At 40.3% G+C, this 24,206-nt stretch overlaps 1 protein-coding gene across 30 annotated transcripts in view; it reads right to left on the bottom strand.

The window, feature by feature from the left end:
* Nrxn3 (neurexin 3) overlaps positions 1-24,206 on the bottom strand; it is a 1,522,640-nt gene that overhangs the window by 1,451,570 nt on the left and 46,864 nt on the right. For all 30 annotated transcript variants that reach the window (XM_051149743.1, XM_051149800.1, XM_051149769.1 and 27 more), the window contains exon 3: positions 15,519-15,548. In XM_051149743.1, the coding sequence (XP_051005700.1) occupies positions 15,519-15,548 (30 nt within the window). The remainder of the gene's footprint in view (positions 1-15,518; positions 15,549-24,206) is intronic.

The raw sequence follows: 24,206 nt of genomic DNA, 5'->3' as shown, positions 1-24,206 counted from the left end.
CCATAGGCTTCTGGTTTAATGACATTTATTTCAGCAGTAGCTGAGTTCCCTATTAAACAGAGATGCAGCTCATAACATAATGCAACTAAATCACTCTTGTAAATATTTAATATCATTGCCTTTCTTTTTGCCTTTTAACAAATCACTATCAAAGGCTAAGCACATAGTAGAAAACACATTTATTTATCCTATCCTGGAAAAACGCTTAGTGCTCATGCATCTTATCTATCTAGTTCTCCAAATGACTTTGACACCTGAGAGCCCTTCTGATCAAAACTGTTCAAAGGAAAGCAATTTTGTAACAATTTAAGAACTGACTTTGCACAGTGATCAACATTCCCCGAAGTTGCCTCAGGGAAAAGACCCTAAAGTTAACCAATCAGATGCATAGATAAATCCTGAAAAGGGAGACTAAGAAGGAAGGAAATACATGGTATTTGCTTTAAAAAAATATATCCTCACTTGAGAAAAGGTTCAACATTTCTTTTATTTAAAATATTTGTAAGTAACAAGACAACCTTCTGAAAGGAAGGAAGGAAGGAAGGAAGGAAGGAAGGAAAGAAAGAAGGAAGGAAGGAAGGAAATGAAAACATTAAGTGACACTTTGAAACCCAGTCCCTAGAGCATAGCCTTATAGAATCTCCTTAGAGGACATTTTTACAGAACCCAACACACATCTGCTCTGACATAAACCATACATATAGGACGCCAAAAAGGAAAATAAATGGTGATAAAAGTATGCTGAAAGTCAACTGGTGCTCTTCTCTTACTTCAGGCAAAACAAAACAGTGGACATAACTAATTATTAAGAGACCCAGCACTTGAGTGAGTTAACCCAGAAGCAGAAAGACTCAAATGGTATATACTCACTTATATCTGCATACTAGCCCAAGGGGCATGTCCCACGAAAGCCTTTACTTACCAGGAAACTGGGACAGAGGGGAAGGCATCCTATTGGGACTCTAAATGAGAGACGCATGGGAGAATAGCAAAATAAAAGGATACAGAGGGTCCTAGAAACCTACAAGTAGAACATTATGATAGGCAGATTTGGGCCCAGGGGTCCCGCTCAAACTAAGGCACCAGCCAAGGACAATACAGGAGGTAAACTTTAAACCCCTACCCAGATCTAGCCAATGGTCAGAATATTCTCCACAGTTGAGTGGAGAGTGGGATATGACTTTCTCACGTACTATGGTGCCTCACATTTGACCATGTCCCCTGGAGGGGGAGACCTGGTGGCACTCAGAGGAAGGACAGCAGGTAGCCAAGAAGAGACTTGATACCCTATGAGAATATACAGGGGGAGGTAATCCCCCTCAGGAACAGTCATAGAGGAGGGGAATAATGGGAAAATGGGGGGGGGGATGGGAGGATACAAGGGATGGGATAAACATTGAGATGTAACAAGAATAAATTAATAAAAAAAGGGGGGGGAAAAGAGAGAGAGAGAGAGAGAGAGAGAGAGAGAGAGAGAGAGAGAGAGAGAGACCCAGCACTTTGTGAAGCCTTGAGGCCTGACAATCAGGTCTCAGACTGGGAAGGTGTTTGGGAGAAATTTTTATTTATGAAGTTCACAAACAGTTCCAGAACATCTCTTATATGGCATTAGTAATAAAAGTCACTCATTAATATTAATAGTGATAATCACTCATAATGCATTAGTGGCCTATGAGTGATCCATAAGAATGTCATTCAGCAGTGAGGGTAACAAAGTCTTAGTGGCCATTTGGAGGGAGGAAGAAGAAAGAGTATTGGGAGTCAGGAAATCTGGTCCAAGCCCTGACAATGCTCCAGATTATCAGTGTAACACTCACACCCTCTCAGCATGTTTATTCATCTGCAAAATTACAGTGCGAAGGACTAAAGGAATTCTAAGTTTCCTCTCCCTCTGAAATTATATGCTTCTAAGATCTGAGTCAACAAATCAGCATTTTGTAAAGAAACTGTAAACCAAATGCTTTTATTTTCTTCATGGCTCATATATTTCCATCAAGTCTGTAAGAAAATCCCATAGCTCTCTTTGTTCACAACAAAAAACAAACACATCTATGAAAGGCATAATGGACAAACAGGTTTTATCAGAATTAGGTTTCTGTTGTTTTGGTTTGGTTTGGTTTGGTTTGGTTAACTGGAAATCTTTTTTTTTTTTTTTTTAATTTATTCTTGTTACATCTCAATGTTTATCCCATCCCTTGTATCCTCCCATTCCTCCCGCCCCCCCCCATTTTCCCATTATTCCCCTCCCCTATGACTGTTCCTGAGGGGGATTACGTCCCCCTATATATTCTCATAGGGTATCAAGTCTCTTCTTGGCTACTTGCTGTCCTTCCTCTGAGTGCCACCAGGTCTCCCCCTCCAGGGGACATGGTCAAATGTGGAAATCTTAAAGAAGGAAAAGGGCCACATTATCTCTTAAGGGAGGCTGGGTGCTCTCCGCGGTGCTGAACCCTGAAACCGCACTACTAACAGTGATTTCTGTTAAACACCTTGGAATACAGGATCCGGGCATATACAGATGGGGGGAAATCATACTGTCATTGTCTTTAGGACACATGTAATTCCATGGCTTACCTCGCTAACACGACACGGTGCAACTTAATACAATTTTACCAACATCAATTACTACAACGTTCTTTCAAGTAGGCTTATTACAAGTAAAAACTTATGGAAGGTTAAAAATGAAGGGACCATATGCTCAAAATAACTCAGCCTATTGAATGTCATATTGATGAGATCTGTTTGTGATTATGTTAACGTTTGTTAATGTGTATGATTCATAGATTAATGTTTTTATTAGAGGCAAACCCAAAATTAAGTCGTGTGTGTACATGTGCATTGTGTGTTTGTGTGTGTCTGCGCATGCGCACATGTGCACGTGCATGCATGCATGTTCAGTGTGGGGGGGCACTTAATGGATCCTCCTCCATTCTCTTTTTAATCCAGAGCTATAGCTCTGGATTAAAATTATTCACATGGACACCTGGTATTCCAGGTTCAACTGCCCCATGAATCAGTGTAGAACTAGGAACTCACTATAAGCCATAATTTCAACTAAGACACTTATAAGTAGTCATTATTGGTCACTTGGGAAACAGAGGAATATATGCCTCACTCAGAAAACTACATTTCCATTGCCTGATAAACAAACCCAGGCAAGTGATTTATTGCAGGTGGATCAATGGCAGCCACTTCATAGTGAACAGATAGCACATTCAAAATCCTCAGCTGTATGTGAAGAGAGCCCACAATCCCTTGCTAAGCCAATGAGTCCTAAGCAAAGCACAAGTAATTCTTACAGGATGCAGCTCTTTCACCTAAATATTCACTGACTGTGAACCTGTCCCAAATTTCAAAGTACATAAGACTTACGCTGACATCAGCACTTCCTGCAGGTCAGTGAGCCGTTACTGTTTGCACACACTGCTTAGGTAATACAAACTGCAAGTGTTTTAAGAAGACTAGTGTCTAAAACTGCAGTTGTTTAAACATCTGTGTTATGCATTTCACCAGGAAGCAGTAATTTCCCTATTGAAACAAACCCATCTAAAAACACTATTCCCAATCAAAACAGAAAATGTGGTTAAAGACATTCTTAAGTAAAACCAACCCAAAGGCTTCTTTCTAGAGGTGCTGAGGCACACTACACTTGAAAAGGGCTTTAGAATTGTCTTGTCCCAAGTTCTTTATCTGAACATTGGTTTTAGTTTTTTACGTTCTTGTCTAAAATAAAGATTGCAGAAGATGAATTCCATAGGTAACTCTGAAGAGTACTTTTGCCTTCTGGAAGACTGACAATCTGCGCTATCATAACAAAGGCTGGGCAGAGTCACACAGTCAGTGAAAAGACACAGCTTACAAGGACTGGAGGGGTAGCTCAGTGATGGGATGCTGCCCCAGTGTGCCCTGAGGCCTTGGGTTGTTTCTTCATTACCACAATAAAAAGGGCTCAATGTTATTTAAACCTGCATTTCTAGAAGTATTTTTTCTTGATACTTAATATACGTGATAATATATGTGATATAAATATGTGTAATGCATACATATATTAATATATAACATATCATTATATATAACATATATATATATATATAAAGAGAGAGAGAAGTTTTATATATAGACAAGGGTCTATAAACATTCGCTTTTCTCAAAAGCTTTTCACAAGATGGCAGTCTGACTTAGCACACTGTCTAAGAGTATATCCTGAGAAATAACAAAACTTTCCCTAGCGTTTCATGTGCATTTATATTTTTCCCTAAGGGCTATTTTGGAGCCTGGAGATATATTAATTTTAAAGAAAGATAACATTTAAAGCTTCCCAAGTTAACAACTAAAAAAGCGTTAAGCACATTGAGTGAGTGTGTTCTAGACCCTTCCTGCCAATAGCATAACACAGGCATCATGGTAAGGATGACAGTGGGCCAAACCTGCATCACCAAGTTTGTGTTTACAGAAATCACTAATAACAGAAGAATGTGATTTTTTATAACACATTTAAACCATTTGGTAACTTTTAATAGCCACAACAAACAACTGACTATAGTAACTAGTTGAACAAGCTCAAGGTGAATATTTCAAGTAAATGGGTTGATTTTTTTCCCACATATGTCCTTACTTGCTACATATTTTATTTTGTTTTAGGATGAATAGAATACAAAAAAAAAAAAAAAAAAAAACCTCTCTGAGGCTTGAGATTTCTTTTTCGATGGTACCAAGCCAAAGTTCTGACTCTCATCTCAATAACAAATCTACAGGCATTTGCAAGGAACAGTTATTAGTTTATCTTTAAGTAAATATTTTGATTGTCAGACAGCTTGTTGCAAACAAGGTTTTCTTCCAAATGCTCACTCCTGATGCACCCAAGCTGCTTACACGTCACTCATTTAATAATCTGTGCTTTTGCTCAAAAGCAAGATCATCCTAAGGCAGTTGAAGAACAGGGTAGGAAAAGCATGCTTTGTGGGCTTTTCATTTAAAAGGACGCCAGAGTATGGGGCCTGAGTTTTCTCTCAGTTCTGTGGTCTCTGCACTTCATTACCATAAAGCTTAGGAAATGAGCTATTACGCACCACCATCCTCGTAACTGCTATTACAGAAAATCACACACTCACAAAATAGCATTAATTGTCAGAATTAGCAACCATTTAAAAGGCAGCTGTTCTTTCACTCTTAAATAGGCTCCAAATTTCAGATTCTCCCTGTGTCTTGGCTGCTCCATCTATGCCTCTTACACATGCACATACACACGCATGCACACACAATGGATCCTTAGCCAAACAATTTTTAAATGATCTATATTTAAAAAAAAAAACACAGAAAATCTATGTATTAAGCAACATTTTTCACCCCAGTTCTTGCCACCGCTGTTACAATTGGCTGGAAAGCTTCCAGACTAAGCAGCAGCAGTTTCCAAAGCTGCAGGTGGAAAGGCTCTGTTTTGTGTGGGCTGGGGGTGGGGGTGGGAGTGAGGGAGCAGTATATCTTTAAGAGTCAACAGTAAATTAACTTGCCCATAAGAGTGAAATAATTAGCAGTTAGTAGCTTATTAAAAGGATGGCAAAGGCCAAGCTGCCATCTGGGATCTCCAGTTTCTTGTGATTGTTATTATGTCAAGATGTGCCAGTTGCATTAGCTTTCATGTCACTGTGCCTGCCCTTACTTTACATGTAAATTTTAGTGAAAGATGCAACACTTTTAAAATCAGATGTCCATCAGAAAGCACTATTAGTCTGGCTTTTTACAAAGCATATGTTCTTTTCCTCCTCTGCTATTCTACTCACTGCTAAATGCCTTAGGAAAAAAAAAGAGAGAAAACCCAATGATATCAATTAGATATGGTCTTTGTGCAAAGAGAAACATGAGCTTCATCAAAAACAAGGCCAAGCTGCCTCACAAAAGCACAACAGGATTGCCTCTGTTTACACACAGTGAAAACCACAATGGCTCTGTCTCTCACGGTTCATCCTTCTTAATGAAGCTAAAACCAGTGATGGTCTGCAGTGGATTGTTAGACAAGCACACTCATATCTGGAGAGGGAGCAAACACGTAAATTCAAAACAAACAGAGAGTATCGTGACATAAACTTATGGAATGACAGATGCAGCATATCTCCTAATATGGACAGTGTTGGCAAGAAACCTTAAGCCGTATTCTAGTAATCATACATTTAATATACTCTATATTGCATATGCTATGCACCAGTGAAGATAGATAATATACAAGTTGAAACATATTCTACGTGTACACACACAAAACATATCGACTTTTCTGAATCTGAGAATTTAAAGAGTAGAGGAGTTGAGTAACAAAATGATTACCTATTACATTTCCCTTAAAAGTAAAAAAAAAAAAAAAAAAAAACAAAGCTTAATATTGAAAACTGTAGTAAGTCAAAAATAGATTATGTTTAAGTCAGTTTAATTTAGAAGAAGTCGTTGAAAGTCGCCTTTAAACTCCCACAGACTCTCGCCATCAAAGGGTCTGGAGCACGTTTGTTCCCCTCAACCCTTGGATACCCAGTGCCTAGTAGCCATTGACCATACATGAATACTCGTTGAGAGCCATAGGATATTGACTCTGCATGAATACTTGTTAGGAGCTAAATAAACCTTGATTTGCTAATGTTGAAAGAGAGATTCTACTAAGTTCAGAAATATACTGAAATATATTTTGGTATATCTAAAAATGGAAGCTATATTTGGAAACATATCAATACTACATAAACCTATCAATGAGTTTTTGGACAAACTACACTTATACCTAGATACACAGACTCCTGCCTTGCATACCTGAGAAAGGAATCATGACAGATATAAGCTTAGGCATATAAATAGATACACCATGGTTGTACTCTTGTCAACATTTTTCTAACTGGCAACTCTTTTGAGGTCTTTATACATAAGATATATCATAAAGATAGTACACTGAAATTCAACATAACCTTTACCTTCAGGCACTACCAAAGTCTAGTTCTTATGGGTAGACTTATCGACGTGCTATTGAAAATTATATATATCCCTTCAGACCAACCAACTTGACTTGTTAAGCAAAAGTCCGTGCAAATAGATAATCCAGAAAATACATTCTTTCATGTATTGTCAACTGGAATTTAACTGAGACATTCCAATGGCATAGTGAACATTTTATTAATAGATCTTAACATTCACAGTTTTTAAATGTTCCAAAATAAAACAATTGTGTAAAAAATGTCTTCAATGTCCAATGAAAATTTCTGAACAAGGAGAGAAAGAAGTAACAACCTACCTTTCGTATTTAAAAGCATCATTTTAAAGTCATCACTGCTGAAACACAGAACTACTAACATCAGGCAATTTACCTTTTATGTTTCAAAGACATCCATTTTCCCCAAAAGATTTTCAAAACATTAGAAGAAGGGTGGGTAGAAACATGGAAAGTGGGCTTTTTAAAAAACAAAGTGATTTTATTCATTGTTAAGAGGGAAAAAATTAGTGGAGGAAAAACAGATGAGACAAGAGATGGAAATATAATATTGCCTCTTTTATTATAATTAGATATTTATAGAGCACAGATGAGTTTATTTTCATAATTAGTAGCTGGCATTACATTTACTGATTTGCATAAATAGTTGTCTATCAAGACAGTAACTTATTTGCAGGGTGCCTGAATCCTAGCAGGGACAACAGGGAGCTCAACTTCTCCAATCAGCTCTCCTAATGTTATTACCAGCAAAATACAGCCTACATGAGTTAATGTTCAAGTTCATGTAGCTTGATTCTCTCTTTCCAATTTGGCCAGTTCATTACTTCAGCATTAGAAGGCCAATGACCAGATCTACATGGGAAAAACACACATTAAATAAATCACAAATAGTCTCTAACATCTAAAAGCTTGAATGTGTGTTTAGAATGTATGTTCAGTAAATATTCTGTAGGGAAAAAGAAAAAGGACTTAAGTATCCACTACAACTTTTATGATATATACCTTATCAGTCCTTGGCAGTTATAGAAGATGAACACTACCTTTTTTTTTTCCTGGCCATTCTCAACAGTCTACACATCCTCCTGAATACGTCTACATCATTTAACAAAACAAAATTCCCAGAATGCATGAAGATCTATGATAGTAGCAGGAGGAGAAAGAAAGATTTCTGAAACTGACTGCTATGATCAAAAAGAAAACTAAGCATGCTTGTTGTGCCTCTCTCCCGCCAACTGCTCACAACCAACAGGAAATCTCAGAGAAACAGTTTGCCCTGTCTCTTTCTTAAACCACAGGTAAAAAAAAAACTTGTAGCTCATCAGTTGAGTCATTTGGCAAGTGCTATGTACACTCTTTGTGTACTCACATTCATTTACACTGCAGATTCTACAGGAAGAGAATGAAGTTAAGAGCTGGTATGTTTTCTAAAACACACATCCAGTCTCTCTTGAAGCCCTGGTGATAAACAACCCACATTCTTGCATGGTAGCAATCACGTGAGGCAGAGCAGAGGCTGCTGACGCAGACAGGATTTGTGTATTCCAGTTTGCCACAGTCTCTGCCACCACTACCTAGTGCTTTCAACTTATTCCTAGTTTGAGTCTTGACAATAGCTATGAGGTCTCTCTGTTGGCATCTGAGTTGGCAACTCCTGCTCCAAATTCAATTTCAGGGGAAAGTATTGGATCACTTGCCTCAGTGTAGACTGTCCCCAAATGGACAAGAGAACAGGGAATGAACCCAAACGAACTCTCAATTCTTAAGGAGAAGCCATGGAGAGCATATTTAAAAGCTAGAAAATGCTGATTTAGGAAGAACTCCACTGGTCAGCTCCTGCTGAATAAAACCACTCTTGCTTTTGGCCGCAGGCTACCCAGTGTCCTCCTGAATGCAGAGGTTGACATTATGCCAGAACCCCTGCTCAGTCCTATAGATTTAACCTCACTGGGCTTACTATTTTATCACTAGGCTTTTAAAGAATGACAAGATCTGAAGCATCTCTAGTCTTTTCTCTGACAAACACTTGACATTAGTCCAAGACTTTCTCATATTTACGCTCTTATAATCCACAACCATTTCCCTCTGATATTTGTATACACAGGGCAAAGAGAAGAGCCAGTAGAAAAGGGCACTGGGGCCAGAATGCCTGGTCTCTCCCCATGGCCCTTGGGACTCTTTTGATAAGTGGTCTGTGGTAATAAGGGGTGCAAGTGTCTGAAGGAGAATGACCCCACTAAGAGCACCAACAACTGAAAAGTCAAATCCTACCTATTTCTGCCCCATATCTAAAAGCCAATTGTTTGATTTAGTTAAGCATCAGGCAATTATTTTGGCATCTATCATGTACAGCTCTGGACCAAATTTTGGGCTCATACAGAACGGCTAACAGTGATGGCCAAGACACAGTCCTCTATACTCTTTGGGGGGAGGTAGGTAAGTGATGCTTGAAACATGAGTACACCTCATGCATCATGCAAGAAAATTGAGTAGAGCCACTTCAGAAGAGTAGCATGAAATCTGGCAGATCTAAGAGACTGAACCTTGAGATAGTAAGGGGGAAAGGGTATCTAAAGGCATTCTGGAAATGGGGAAGAGCTCAAAGAAGAGTTCGTGGGAAGGGAAAAGCAATGTGGGTTGACATAAAGAACACTACAGGGCAGGCAGAGGCCACAGTGGGACCAGGTTATATGTAAAGCCTAAGACGGAGAACTTAATGAGAGTCCACCAGAAGCTTTTTGAGCTGATGAGCTATGTGATCCGATTTCATTTTAATTTTGCTTTATTTTCACTTTGGGGGAAATAACTGACAGCGAGATAAGAAGGATCAGAGACTTTGAATTCCTTTTTCATGTAACACATTATACTAAGCACGTCTGGACACTAGCCAATGAAAGTGTTTGCCTTCCACATACTTGCAATCTATAGAAATGGGTGGCCTAGTCCCCAGTAAGTTTAATACAAGTTCTTAGAAAGATGCATGGAGGGAAAGTTCAGCACTGCAAGCAATGCTCACGAATGACATCAAAGAAACCAGGAGTTCTCAGTGTGAGCAGGGTGGGCAGAGGATCAGGGAGGAAAGGCTGCTGAGAGAAAGGGAGCTGGCAGAGTAAGCATCCTGTAAGGTAAGCTGGTGGCCTGTTTGGCTGAAGCAGCACTTTTGTACGGAAGCTCAAGGGAAAAGGTTAAATGAGAAAAATGGGGCCCACACTGGAGACTGCTCTGGAAGTGAAGTGGCTAGTCCTGTATCCCACGTGGTAGACAGCAGAGTTTACACAGCTCTCCATCAGTGGGTTGACCGGAAGGAAAAATCAACAGGGAGATACACTAGGAAAGGATAGTGACCTAATAAGTTCTGGATGCAGACAGCAACGCAAAAGTCATTCTAGAGCCAATCCCAGAATGCTCTCTCCACTCACTGGAGGGTGAGCATTCAGGAAGGAAGAAGACAGAAAAGAGTTTGTATTAGTCAAGCCTGGGCGGTGAGGAAGAAGGGACACCAGAACAAGAAACCTGTTTGTAGACAAATGACACTAAGGTTGGCTTCTGACATAGAGAGGTGACAGTACGAGGTGACATTTATATGGATATATGCTGCAGCAAATGTAAGGTAGCAGGCTGGAACTTAAGAACAAATGGTATCTGAAAGAGAGGTAGGAGGTTAGTACATGGAGATGATACTTGTATCTCAGACAGGCCGTATAGAGTAGTGATCATGGACTCTGATTTGTATTTAATTCTCATTTACAAGGCACCATACATCTCTCTGTGCCTTGTTATCAGTACCATTAAGCCCAGATAATTCCACTACAGACCTCATAGAAGAGTGGGTGTTAAGTATGACAAGACCCACAAAGCACAGAGCACAATGGCTGGCATACAAAAGTATAGCCAGTATGGATGATGACAGCAATGACCCACAGAAAGAAAGATCCCATGTGCAAAACCCACAGATGCCCCAAACACCATTTTTAGGGGATGTTCGAAAAGAAAGATGAAGAGACAGGAGGATGGAGGGGAGAGGAGAAGAGAGAAATGGTACCACACATTTTCATCCAACTAAGTCGTGGGCAGATGGGTGGTTTCACCTAGAAAGAGGTCTCTGGCCACTGGCCTCTTCCTCTTCCCCACCTACTCTGTCAATTCTGCAAATGGGGTAAGGGTTCAGGGTAGAAGGTTTCTTAGGATTAATCCACCTGGGGTTATCATTAAAGGAGCAGGCAACCAAGCAAGATCAAAACGGAAATAGCCAAAACACTCCCAAGGCAGTTGTACAGAAGACATAAAACTGAAAGGAAAAAGGACCAGTTCACTGACAAGTGCTCAGTTGAGCACCCGGAATAACTCATCGACCCTGTCTTTTGGCCATATCCTCACAACAGAATTCATTCTCTCTATTTACGCTATTTGACAACTTTTGAAGGCAACAGTAGTGGACTGGCCCATAAGGACAGGGGACAGTTATCCAGGAGGGGAGAACTGGATGAGATACATACTTATAAATTATCAACTAACGTCTTCCTTACTTTGGTACAGCTAATCCAATGTTACCATGTAAGCCAGGTTCTCTGGGCTTGGAGATAGATGAGTGAGTTTAACCACCAAAAAGCATAAAGGCATAGGCAAGGATAAGAAGCCCACCCACTTAGCACCTCTCATCCCCAACCAGGTGGCAAAATACTTGCTTTGTACATTAACATCCCTCGTCTCCTCTTTCTTATTCCAGTGTGTTGTAGTTTTATTTCTACAGTTGTCCATGTTTCCCTACTTCCACTTTTCTTAGCCTAACACCCATGCTCTTAATATTCCATCTCCCAGAAGTACAAAAATTACCATACCGAAGAAAAAAGAATAAACAAACACCCCAAAAATCTATAGTTAGTAAAATTAGGCAATTCTCCCCTTTCTCCTCCATTATCACCCTGGTGCTGATGATGCTCCAAATCCAGTTACGTGTAAAATCCATCAATTATGAGACACCTTTTTCTCCCCATACCTGAAATATACATCACAAGAACGGGTCTTAGAACACCTTACAATGGAGTAAAACACATCTCCACACAGCATGTCCACTTCAAGAGACCCTATTCCTGTTAGGCACCATGTGATGTCATATCTAAGGTTCAGACTAGCTTTAGGGGGTAAGCAGAACCATCCCCAACACTGAGCACAGGGTTCACTGAAGGACAACAATCACAATGGGTTTTCTTTCCTTCACACGATGTTAAAAAAACAGTTAACTTCTAATATGACCTATATATTCATCGAAATCAACAGTGTCCCCTCACATGCATGAATAATTCAGAATGCACATTGGTAGGTTGAAAGACTGATATAAATAAAGCGATCTACCTTTACTTCTACCTACAGAAAGGAAGCAGAAGGTCCAGTTAAGGAGAGGAAGCATGTGTCCACCATGGAGGAGGCAAGAGAGAGTGAGAGAAAGAGAGCGGACATCAGCACAATGGAGACACACTGTGGCAAGTCTCAGGACAGATGGCACAGGAGGTTCCCCTTCCCCCACCCCTCCTCTCCAGTAGGCAGCACAAAGCCAATGCATGATGGGAGGCTTAAAGAGCAAATGCCGGAGCCAGCCAGGCTGCTCCCATCGACTTCGTGTTCAAGCTTTGTCCCACTCATTTCTTCTCGGGTCTACCCTTTAAAAACATGCAAAAGCACCACACAGCCGCAAGGATGTGACAACGTTGCATACAGATGAGCAGTCTTAAGGAACATGGTTAGGGAAAGTCTTTGAGAATCCTGGTTCTCTTGTATTTTCCCAACATTCACATGGGACATGAGGACTAAGGGTGGGACATATAATATAAGGGATATACACACAACACACATAAATACCACATGTATTTGTGGACATCAAATATTAATTCTGGAGATTTGGTGGGAGCCAGACTGAAGTTCCTATCTCCCATGTGCAGGGATTAAGAGAAGGCAGGAGGAACTGGAAGGGAGAAGTGATGGGTTTTCAAGTCGTCATTGTAGGGGTAAGAACGGATGAGGGGACGATGGAAAAGAATGACAGGAAGAGGAATGAAGGCAAAGGGTTTTCTTAAGTCAAATTAAGCCTCCAATAGCAACTTAAAGCCTTAGGAGCACCATCACCCAGAAGAATTCTGCATCTTTTCTCGAAACCCTCTCCAAGGAGGAACTCACAGCATCTGTGTTGCATGATTCTTTTCTTTTCTCCAGAAGGGACACTAGTCTGGAGCATGGTTGTACTTGAATGTTCCACAAGTGTACATGTAGGGTTAGAGTAAGGTGTACACTACGGAGTCTCCAAATGCTGTTCATACCAACATTAAGATCTAGCCTTCCTAGGATGCATTTGTGTGTCTGAAATAACCTATGTTAAGATCAAGGGAGTCATCCCTGCATCTCAGCCCATCTGCCTGCCCTGTGATACCAGCAATGTGATACCTGTGGTGTTAGGATTCTGCTTCAGTCTGCCTACCTGTGATGTCACTGCTTACCTGCCACAGGGACATGGCCCTGCCCAGGGCCATATAAAAGACAGGCTCTCTCTCTCTCTCTCTCTCTCTCTCTCTCTCTCTCTCTCTCTCTCTCTCTCTCTCTCTCTCTCTCTCTCCCCCTCTGTCTCCCTCTCTCTCTTTCTCTCTCTCTCTCTCTCTCTGTCTCTCTTTCTCTCTCTCTCTCTCTCTCTCTCTCTCTCTCTCTCTCTCTCTCTCTCTCTCTTTCTCTCTCTCCTCTCACTCTCTGTCTCTACTTTTTCTCTCTCCTTCTTCTTTTCTCTCTCTGGGGTACCCCTTCCCCCTTTTCCCTTCACCTCCCCATGCTCAATAAACCTTATATTATATAATATCTGTTGCCTGGCATCTTATTATCTTATCATCTTATCTTCTTTTTATTAATCATAACACATGGTATACTTGGAGGCACCTGAAATGCTAGGAGACCTCACAAAGAGAAACCAGGAACACAAGGCTAGAGAACACAGGAGGACATCCTGTCCTCAGGACTCTAGCGGCCTGCTTTTATGTTGTCACTCGCCATCATTTGGACCATTAAATTCCATCAATGCACAGAACTCTGCTCTTCTTTCTTCAAATGGAAAGGCTTTTGCTTCTCAAAGTGTCCAAATACTAGCACTTCCACAGGAAGCCCATCTTCTACTCATACTCACTTCCCAGTACTTGATGGGAGTACTTGCTTCCCTCGCCCAGCTATAGGGACAGACAGCCTTCATCCTAACCCCTTATATAATCCTGGAGAACTCCTCCTAGACCCTCTCCTTCAGATATACAATGATATCTCCTTTCTTCTAAACCAAATACAGTGATATCTTCTTTCTTGAAATGTATGCTATGGAATACACTTATATTGAAAAAGCATCCTTATTAATTCAGGATGCCCTCAGCTGCCCACCTCCCAATGATAAACAGTGTCTTTTAGCCCTGGATGGCTACTTGACTTGGTGGTATCTCCCTTATGGCCAAACCATCTGATAGGTCAATTTGAGAGACTAGGGGACAGGAAGTGGCTATACATTGTCTAAAGATCAAGGGGAAAAAAATCATATGTGGACCTCTTCCACATCTTTCTTTTCTTTTGATCCTCCCAAAGGAGCATTGAGCCTGATATGTGTTTTGAAAAGAAACAGGTAAGAAAATTAAAGAACAGCCTTTTGGTGACAGGGGAAAGCAGGTAGACCAATCTTGCAATCACCTCAAGGCTTGGAAGAAACACAATAGAGGCAATTGAACAATAAAGCAAAAGACAATTTTAAGTGGGCTCAGTTCTCAGATCCTGATTTGGGCTGATAATGTGGAAAATTTTTACTTAGGAGAGAAAGGCTTCATTCACAGCCCACCCCATGCCTAGCTGAGCTAAATTTCCTGCACACTTCATTCCCTGCATATTTGAATATTTTAGGTTGCAGATGCTGAATTTACAGATCTTTATATGCAGTTTTCTTCAGGGTGTATAATGAGTTAGAATCCTGCCATGAGGATATTAGCATGGTTTTGGGGTGATTTTTTTCCTTTTATATAAAATTTAAAACAGTAAAAAACGTCAAGGGCTTCCTTTGACCAGGAAGGGCAGAGTATCAGTAAGATGGGAATGAAATGGACAGGTGAACATATAGCAGACCTTTATTCAGAGTAAAGTTCAGGGAGAAACCCAGCTCCTTGCTCCCAAGCTGGGCCCCAGGCTGGGGCCTGGGGAAGAGCAGGAGGAAGTTAACCGCCTGGTTGCTCTGAAATTAGCTTCATTCACCCCCATTATCAATGCATCAGGCCTTATTTCATGCCTCCCTTAGGGGCAGCCCAGCAGGGCCAGTGCCCAGCCTGGCCCAGATGACAAATGGTGAGGAGGAATGGAGAAGCTGGGAGTAGGAGGTAGTATACCAGGATGCATCAGGGAAGGTGTTCCTCCACAGCAGAGTGGCTCCTGCTGCCAGCCTGGCCCACGGCAGGAGGCACAGGCAGCAAATGGCCTTCTATGGAGGAGGCTCTAAATGACCAGCCAGAGGCACAGAGGCAAGCAATTCAGGCATAGCAGGACCACAGCACAAAGCACCTACCTTGTTCACTCATCATAAGGTGGGAGAGGCCTGGAGAGCAGAGAGAGAGAGAGAGAGAGAGACAGAGAGAGACACAGAGAGACAGAGAGAGACACAGAGAGGAGGGTGGGGAAAGAAAAAAGAGAAAAGATGGTTAAAATCCCAAATACAAAGCAATCATCTCTAAAGTCTTGCACAGAAGGAGGTGTAGTAGGGACACATGTGCACATTCAGCAGCATGCAACACACCCTGAACACTGCTGCCACACACACTATGGGAGGAGCCTGGCTCTCCCATCTAAAGAGCAGGTTTCTGTTTGCAGGATAATAGCAAGGACTTTCTTTTTATTGTTACTCTAGGCAAGCCATAGGATTTGTGATAGATCCGCTAAGATTAGGTCTCTGGGAAAGAGACTCAAAGTATCAGGTAACGGTTTCTTTCTTTCAAATTACTTGCATCGGTAATACATGTTCGCTGCAGAAACTGGGAGAAAGTCTGAAGGAAAACAATCAGTGATAATCCCACCATCCAGAGAGAACCATTCTTTTTCTCCCTATGCACTGTATTTTTCTCTACATAAATTGATGATACTGAAAAAACATCAACAGACTTCCTAGGTTGCTAAGAGGACCTAAGACCGTTTCTTTCTTGTTCACCTAACCCAGTGATAACTGCATTCCATCTCCTATCGCTTCTGTTGCACTAGGAAGTCCATGTTCCCTGAGGGAGGCCAGTCCCTGAACTGAATGGGTTAAAGAAAGCCTCACCAAGCAACTCCCAGGAGCTCTGGAGAACCCTCACTGGAGGACTCCTCAGGCCAAGAGAAGCGTCAGCTTAGATGAATCTAACAGGAAAGCTTACCAAGCAGCAGCTAACAGTACCGGCTGTTTGCTCTTGAGCTGTTGCTATTACCACTAAAAATATTTCACAAAGCCCAGATCACCCCCGAGAACCTCTGCTCAAAGCAAAACTCAGGGATATAGAGGATTAATAAAGGACAAAAAAACCCTCTAAAGTATGAAAATCTCTAAATGTTTCAGGAGATTACTAGAGATTTAGAAAAGTAATCAGGGGCTAAATGTAGGTCAAGAAACTGACTTTTAAAAGATCAGTGATATATTAAATACATAGATACACGTGCCATAAATGTCATGGAGTCTATTTTTTAAACAAGTTTCATTAAACTATAATCATGTTTTAAAAGCTCAGGTTCTGGCATTCAGTGTAGTAAGGCCAGGATTAACACTTGTGGAAGACTTGGAGTAATGCCAAAGCAGGTGAGTCTCACAGTTTGCTTTTTTTAAAAAAGTACTTTTTTTTTTTTTTTTTTTTTTTTTTTTTTTGGTCTTTTGTGGAGCAAAGGAATAGAAGGAAGAGAAAGGAGCTTAGATTTGTGTAAGAGAAGGTGCATAGAAACACCTTTTACTCCATAGCTAATGTTTCTGGGCCAAATCCTAGGCACTGGGCCTCATGGTCAAAGCACAAAGGGGAAAGGACGTGCGGTAGGTGCTGGGGTCTGCAGAAATGGGAGTGAGAAGAACAGAACATACATAAATCCAGAGGGCCTTGTCACATTTAAGAAATAAGAATACAGATCTGGAAAGATATCTCATAATAAAACAGAGTACTTAAAAGAGGTTTTTTGGGGGGCCATTTAGGGGTGGGGGACACCTGCTTTATACCTAATAATGTTTATAGCTTGAGCAGGAGTAGAAAGGAAATGCGAGACTCCACCTGAGTCAAAAAATGAACGTAAAATTTTCAAATGCAGAGTAAATGGGCCACTTGATAGCAAAGGGTGTGAAGACCCTAGAGAACCCCACCATTGGGGCTCCAGCAGATAAACAGTGAAGAGACAGGGCCGCCCCCTGGGCTAGCTAAGTTAGAATCCTGGGGTAAAGGTGAGAGTTGGAACAAGATCTGAAATTTAAATCAGTAGCTCACAGGATTCCCATGCTCACAGAAGTTTGAGAGCTACCCCTGTACTGTGGCATATAAATCAAGTTTTGGTAAATTAAATTGTACGATGAATGCAGTAAGCAGAATTGGATCTTTAATGGAACCCTGCAGTGGATCCTTTTGTGAAGGGAAGAATCCTTTTAAAATGCAAATAACCTACCACCTGTATATTTTTAATATATATTTTATTAATTTATTGTTTAATTCAAATATGTACTTATGAGCTTTGATGAGGCTACCTACATAGTTGTAGCATTATCACTCAAGGAAAATATTCATCTTCTTCCAGGTCTAAAATCCCTAAGAGGATTTATTAAGCCAGGGATGTAGCTATGGGATCCTAATGTCAGACTTTGGTGTTAAAGAGAATAAAGCAAAATGGCCATAAACACCCGGAAACAGGATGCGAGAAGGGAGGAGGCCATAATATGGTTTGGTTTTTTAGTTTACCTTTTTTTGTAAAGAAAATTTTAGTTCATTGTTAAGAGTTGAATATATTTATATGTTTTCTCATTCATGCCTATCCTCCAAGATTACAAAATAAAGTAACCATTAACTCAAGAGTAATCTCTTGTACTCTAGAGTTCTATGTTTTCCTTTCTACCTCAAAATGCTAGTTGCCATTAAAAAAATCTTAGCAGTGTTTAAAAAAAAAAAAAAAAAAAAGAAGTCATGAGTTAGGGTGTGGGGCATGGGAAGGGTTAGAAAGAAGAAAGGAAAGGAAGAAATTATATAATTGTACTTTAAATTTAAAAATAGCAAATAAAACAATTTTAATTCCTTCAACTGCTAATGTAAGTACCAACAATCCACAACCCGTAGACTAATCTATTCAACTATTACTATATGTAAAGCCTGGGATAAGGAATGCAAATACAAGTAAGTACAGCAAATTCCTCAGCCTCCAGGAATTTAGCACCTAGCAGGGAAGAGGTGTGTGTGTGTGTGTGTGTGTGTGTGTGTGTGTGTGTGTGTGTGTGTGTGTGTGTGTGTTTATATTCACAGAAGCACAAGATGGCTTGGTACTGGTACTCCACAGTATAGGAGAGTTAGTAAGTGGCTCCTGAGCCAGATTGGAATCTCACCTCTGCTACTTTATACCTTATAATGTCAAGAAAATAGCTGCATGCTTCTGGACTTTGATTTTCCTACCTGGAAAATATGGATAACTATGATTATTTCATACATTGCTTTGAGGCTTAAATATATTAATATAAGTCTATGCCAGTGGTTCTCAAACTTCCTAATGCTGCAACTCTTGAAAACAGGTTGTGGGGACACCAACCATAAAATTTTGTTGCTACTTCATAACTGTAATTTTGCTACTGTTATGAATCATAATGTAACTATCTAATATACAGGATATCTGATATATATCCCCCCAAGGAGGGTCAAGACCCACAGGTTGAGAAACATTGGTCTATGCCTATATGTGATAAGAGCTGTGTAAGGGTTGCTGTTATACATACCATGCTATAAAAATATATGGACACAGAGAGAAATATGTATTCATTTGGTGTCTAATACTCCGTGTATGCTTGACTGTTAAATAAAAACTGAATAGATAGTATCAAATAGCTAAGTATCAAATACTGGATCTAAGCAATAAGGTAAGTAGGGACTAATAAGAGGTTGCTGTGTATTTAGAGAGAGTACCGACAAAACAAGGAGATTTGAAATACACCTTAGAAAATGGCTTAAGGACTGAGGGTATGGCTCATTTTTAACTCAGCCTTGAAAGCATGAAGACTTGAGCTTTAGCCTTCCAACCCACATAAAAATGTTAGCCATTTTGGCTCATACTTGTAATCTCAACAAAGAGGAAGCAAAGACAGGAGGATCACTGGTCAGCCTGTCTAGCCTCTCCTAATCTGTCAGCTCCAGGCTAATGACAGACACTCTCTGAAAGCAAGTAGACAACAGATGTTACCCTCACACACATATGTGCCTGCACACTCATGTACATGCACTAAACATGCATTTTTTAAAAAAAAAATGGTTCAATATTTAGAGAGAGTTAGGTTTTCAGGTAGTACCATCACCTCCCAAGACCACCCTGTTCTGCTTTCCAGGAACACGGCATTTCTAAGCACATGATAGGCATGTAATAGTGTATTATCTTCATAAAGGAATGGACATAAGTGGTTAGATTATATTTAAAAAGTGGGTAATGCTAATAATCTAAACTTGAAGGCCATACATTTCAAAACTAAGGAAAATGGACTTGATCTTACAACTGATGGGAGATACCAAGGGTTCACGACCAGGAGAAGACAGTGTTGAGGAAGACTACTTTTTGCAGTAATATGTGTAAAATGAATTAAGGGAATAAAACAAAGTCAAAAGATGAGTCAGTGGCAAAAAACACGAGATCATCAAGTAGAAAAAAGGAATGGAGAGAAAGAGGATTTACCAGGCTTGTTTTTTATTTTGTGTTGTTTTTGTTTTTGGTGGGTTTTTTGTTTGTCTGTTTTGTTTTGTTTTGTTTTTGAGACAGGGTTTCTCTATGTAGCCTTGGTTGTCCTGGACTCACTTTGTAGACCAGGCTGACCTCAAACTCACAGTGATCTGCCTGCCTCTGCCTCCCAAGTGTTGGGATTAAAGGCGTGCACCACCACACTGAGCATAATTTTTTTCTTTTTATTTATTTAATGTATATAAGTGCTCTATCTGTATGTACACCTGCATGCCAGAAGAGTGCATCAGATCCCATTATAGATGGTGGTGAGCCATCATGGGGTGGCTGGGAATTGAACTCAGGACCTCTGGAAGAGCAGATGATGCTCTTAACCACTGAGCCATTTCTCCAGCCCGATTTAGCAGCTTTTGATGATGAATAAGATGCTTTGAGAAGAGGCAGATAAAAGATGGAGAAATGAGGAAACAATGGCAGAAATAGAGAAAGTGAAATGAGGTGGGGAGATTTATTGAGAGTGGGGAAGATAAGGGACTCTTTATTAGACATGCTGAAGTTGAAGAGAAAGAATTTTCAAGCAAAAATGTCCATCAGGCATTAAACACTATAGCACAATGGTCTCGGAGGAGATCCTGTTGAATATAAGGACTTATAAGACTCTCTTCGTGGCACAGGAGGTAAGTAAGTGAAGGAAGCCTGAAGAAAAGAGGCTATAGCTCTGTCTTAACCCGGTATGGGTGGGAGAATGCTGAGATAGTTTTTTCTAGGATTCAACATTAAAATATTCTAATTATATTTCTAAATAGAACTGTATGGTTTCCAACATAAATAACAGAAAATAATGCTCAAAAAATCTTAACTAAGAAACGTGTAATTAACAAGAAATGAAGTAGGAACCACACTATATACAGGTTATATGTGTGATTGATTGAGAATAGGTTAAAATGAAGATGGGCTTTCTGGTCAACCTCAGAAGAGGGAGTGAAAATGCATGCAACCATCAGTGGCTCCCCTCCCTCCCCCCATGACGACATCCAGCCTTAGAGCTAGCCTTATGGCTTGAGTTGAAAGATGCCATTCATTCTGGTTCAGGCATTCTAGGACTGTCATAAAGACATGGACTAAGTCAAGGAACTGTGGAAATAAAAGAGATTATAACTTTTTAAAACAACCTTAGATTTTGAATTCAAGCAGATACTAAATTATGACTCAAGACTCAGCTCAATAAAGTCTCACATATGGTAGGTATAAAATAGAAGATGAGATTAAATGGCCCTTTGATAGGCATGGCACTGAGATCTACCAACATAAAATTAATTCTTAGGCAACTACAGTATCTTTTAGAAAATATTTACAATAATAATAGAAGGAAAGAATTAAAGTATCTTCTATCTAGATTTGACAAAGTGCCACTCTAACTGGACCTAGGAACATGCTAGATTCCAACAAAGTATCTGATATAAAATTACTCCCTCCTATTTTCCTTTAAATGCTATTTGTGTCTGTTTATCTGTGGTACACAGGTTCCCAGAGCATATACTAAAACAAAAGGAAGAAAAGACCGCCAATCAGTAAGATATGCAAAGTTGAAACTGCCTTGGAGCAGATTGCAAATCACATGTAAAGTACATGCAAAATATACATATGGCTGCCTAAACTATGTTATGTCCTTTGGGAAACCCCCATGGTGCCAGTTGATTTTACCACTCAGGAAAAATGGAAATGGCTATGAAATCTAAGTCATTTATAAGCAGCTGTGGCCATGATGAAGCCTGTCATGAGAATGACAAATACAGAGAAGAGAAACTATTTATTGAAATAGGCATGAGAAGAATACTATGTTCAGGAATGAGGCCAGAAGTAGAAGATGTCCAATATTTAGGCTAATGTTCTCTCTCTCTCTCTCTCTCTCTCTCTCTCTCTCTCTCTCTCTCTCTCTCTCTCTCTCTCTTTCTCTCTCTCTCTCTCTCAAACTAATGTCATCCTATCTACATCAATTGATTTTCAATCCATCCGTCCATCCTTACTTCTTTCACCCTTGCTGGGTAATTGGGAAAGTATTTCAAAAGGAGGAGGAGGAAGAAGAGGAAGAGGAGGAGAAAGAGGAAGAGAAGGAGGAAAGATTCAGGAGGAAAAAAGCAAGATATCTCTCCCAGGATTTTTAATTCACTCATTTTCAGGATAACTTTTACCCAAGTGAAAAATTCCCATTGATTATCTTTTTGTTTTCTATACCAAGGGAGTGAGATTAAACATCACTAATTGCTCAAGAATCAACACTAAATCCTTACAAGGCCACAAGGATTTTTTTAATTACATAAAATCAGAAGGTAATGGAAACATTCACATGGTAGTTTTAAAAGAACTAAAGAGATGGTAAAGGTAGAAAGGCTAGCAAAAAGCTTGGCTACAGTGACCTAGAAGAAAAAAAATCTCATGCTAAGATTTGCATTTTAAAGAGGGAAGTAGATTAATATATATTTCTATTTTTCCTTTTTCATATATGTGTGGTAGGCATGCAAATGTGCACATCTTTGTGTAGTGTCTAAGGTTGGTGTCAGGACATGTCCTCAATCACTGTTCTATATTATTCAATGAAACAATGTCTCCCAGTGAAAGCCAGAGCTCACTAATATGATGACTCTCACCAGCCAGCTTGCTCTGGGGATGTCCTGTTTCCTCCTTTAGAGGCGGGAATTACAAGTGGGCCAAAACATCCACCCAGCATATATGTTCCAGAGATCTGAACTCTGGTCCTTGTGCTTAAGGAGTAAGTGCTTAATCACTAAGTAGTCTTACCAGCCACAAAATATATTTCTTGGGGTCATTTCTTGGGGGTCATTAAACCATTTCCTTCTTGACAATGCAAATGTAAACATGAGACATGTTTAAACTCAGCCTTTTTTACATCATTGTGTGATAAGATCATCAGGACAGACAAACTAAAGACCTCCCCTCAAAGAATGGGCACTATGTACAGAATCTTGGGTATAAGGGAAGAAGGGGGTATCTAGGCTGAAGTCTGCCACTATGGAAGAGACCAAGGCATAGGGACTAGCAAAAATGCTTAAGGCCACAGTTACCTGACACCCATTCTTTCCTGGACAATTGCTGACTTTCATTACAGACTGTAGTCTCCTTTTCCACAAAGAGGTCATTCCTACTTGACAGCAGAGCCCAGGGCTGACCCATATGGATGAGCACATTCATAGCTTACCATCTGGATGTGATGATGACTTACAGGTCAGATGAATAGCTAATTTACTGGCTACTAGAACAGATATCCAAAAGGATGTCAAAAAACAAAAAAGAAATAAGATTTAATTTTAAGGACTAGGCTGCTAGGATGTGCTCATAGTCATAGGATTCAGGTGGTTGAGGAAGGAAGATCATAAATTTGAGGCCAGCTTGGGCTACATAGTGTCTCAAAAATAGTAAGGGGTAAATATAAATTCTGGCACATAAGCCCAAACTTATACCCAACACTCAAGAAACTAAAAAGGACAGGTCTACACTCTTTTCAGCACTGATTGTTTAATAAACATGAGGTTTAGGTTCAAAGGATGATATTGTACATTAGAAATAGCATGAGCCTTGTGGCTAGAGGATAACCAGAATAATGAGAAGGCCAAAATCACAGCAAATGAAGAATAGCTGGAGGAACTTTCATGTTCACCCAGATATGACAAAGCTCAGTAAAGATAGGAGTACCACTGTCAATCATACTAAAAGTTGCACATGCAGCCAAGCACAGTAGCACATGCCTTTAATCCTAGCACTCTGGTAGGCAGAGGCAGGCAAATCTCTGTGAGTTTGAGGCCAGCCTAGTCTACAAAACCCAGCCAACCACCACAAACCAGCACACAGCACCACGCTCTAAGGCGGACTGAACTCCATGCCCCCAGTGGCCAAGGGCAGGGTCTCTAAAGCCCAGTCAAAGGCAGGATGATGGGCTGTACCTACACTCTCTTGAACTGAACTTTGGACTGCAGAGCACCAGCACCAGCCTCTAATCACCAAGTGGGAAGCCCAGGGTGTGGAGCAAAGTCCCCTGGAGCTGAACATAGGTCACCTGCCTGATCCAGTGAAGGATTCCTTGATTTCCACAGGTGAGAGGTCTTGAACTATAGACACTCACTAGTAAACTGCTCTCAATGGCCAGAGAAGGACACCAGAAATTACCTTCCAATGTCATAAACAGCAAGATGACTAAAGGCAGGCATAAAAAACATAAACATCAAAAGCCAAAATAATATAGCATCTTCAGAACCCAGTTACCCCAAAGAAATCAACCCTGGGAGCTCAAATACAACTGAAGCACAAGAAAATGACC

The sequence above is a fragment of the Acomys russatus genome, chromosome 1 (genome assembly GCF_903995435.1).
Source record: "Acomys russatus chromosome 1, mAcoRus1.1, whole genome shotgun sequence".
Taxonomy (NCBI): domain Eukaryota; kingdom Metazoa; phylum Chordata; class Mammalia; order Rodentia; family Muridae; genus Acomys; species Acomys russatus.
Note: the sequence above shows the minus strand (reverse complement) of the source record. Positions and strands in the feature narration are given on the sequence as shown.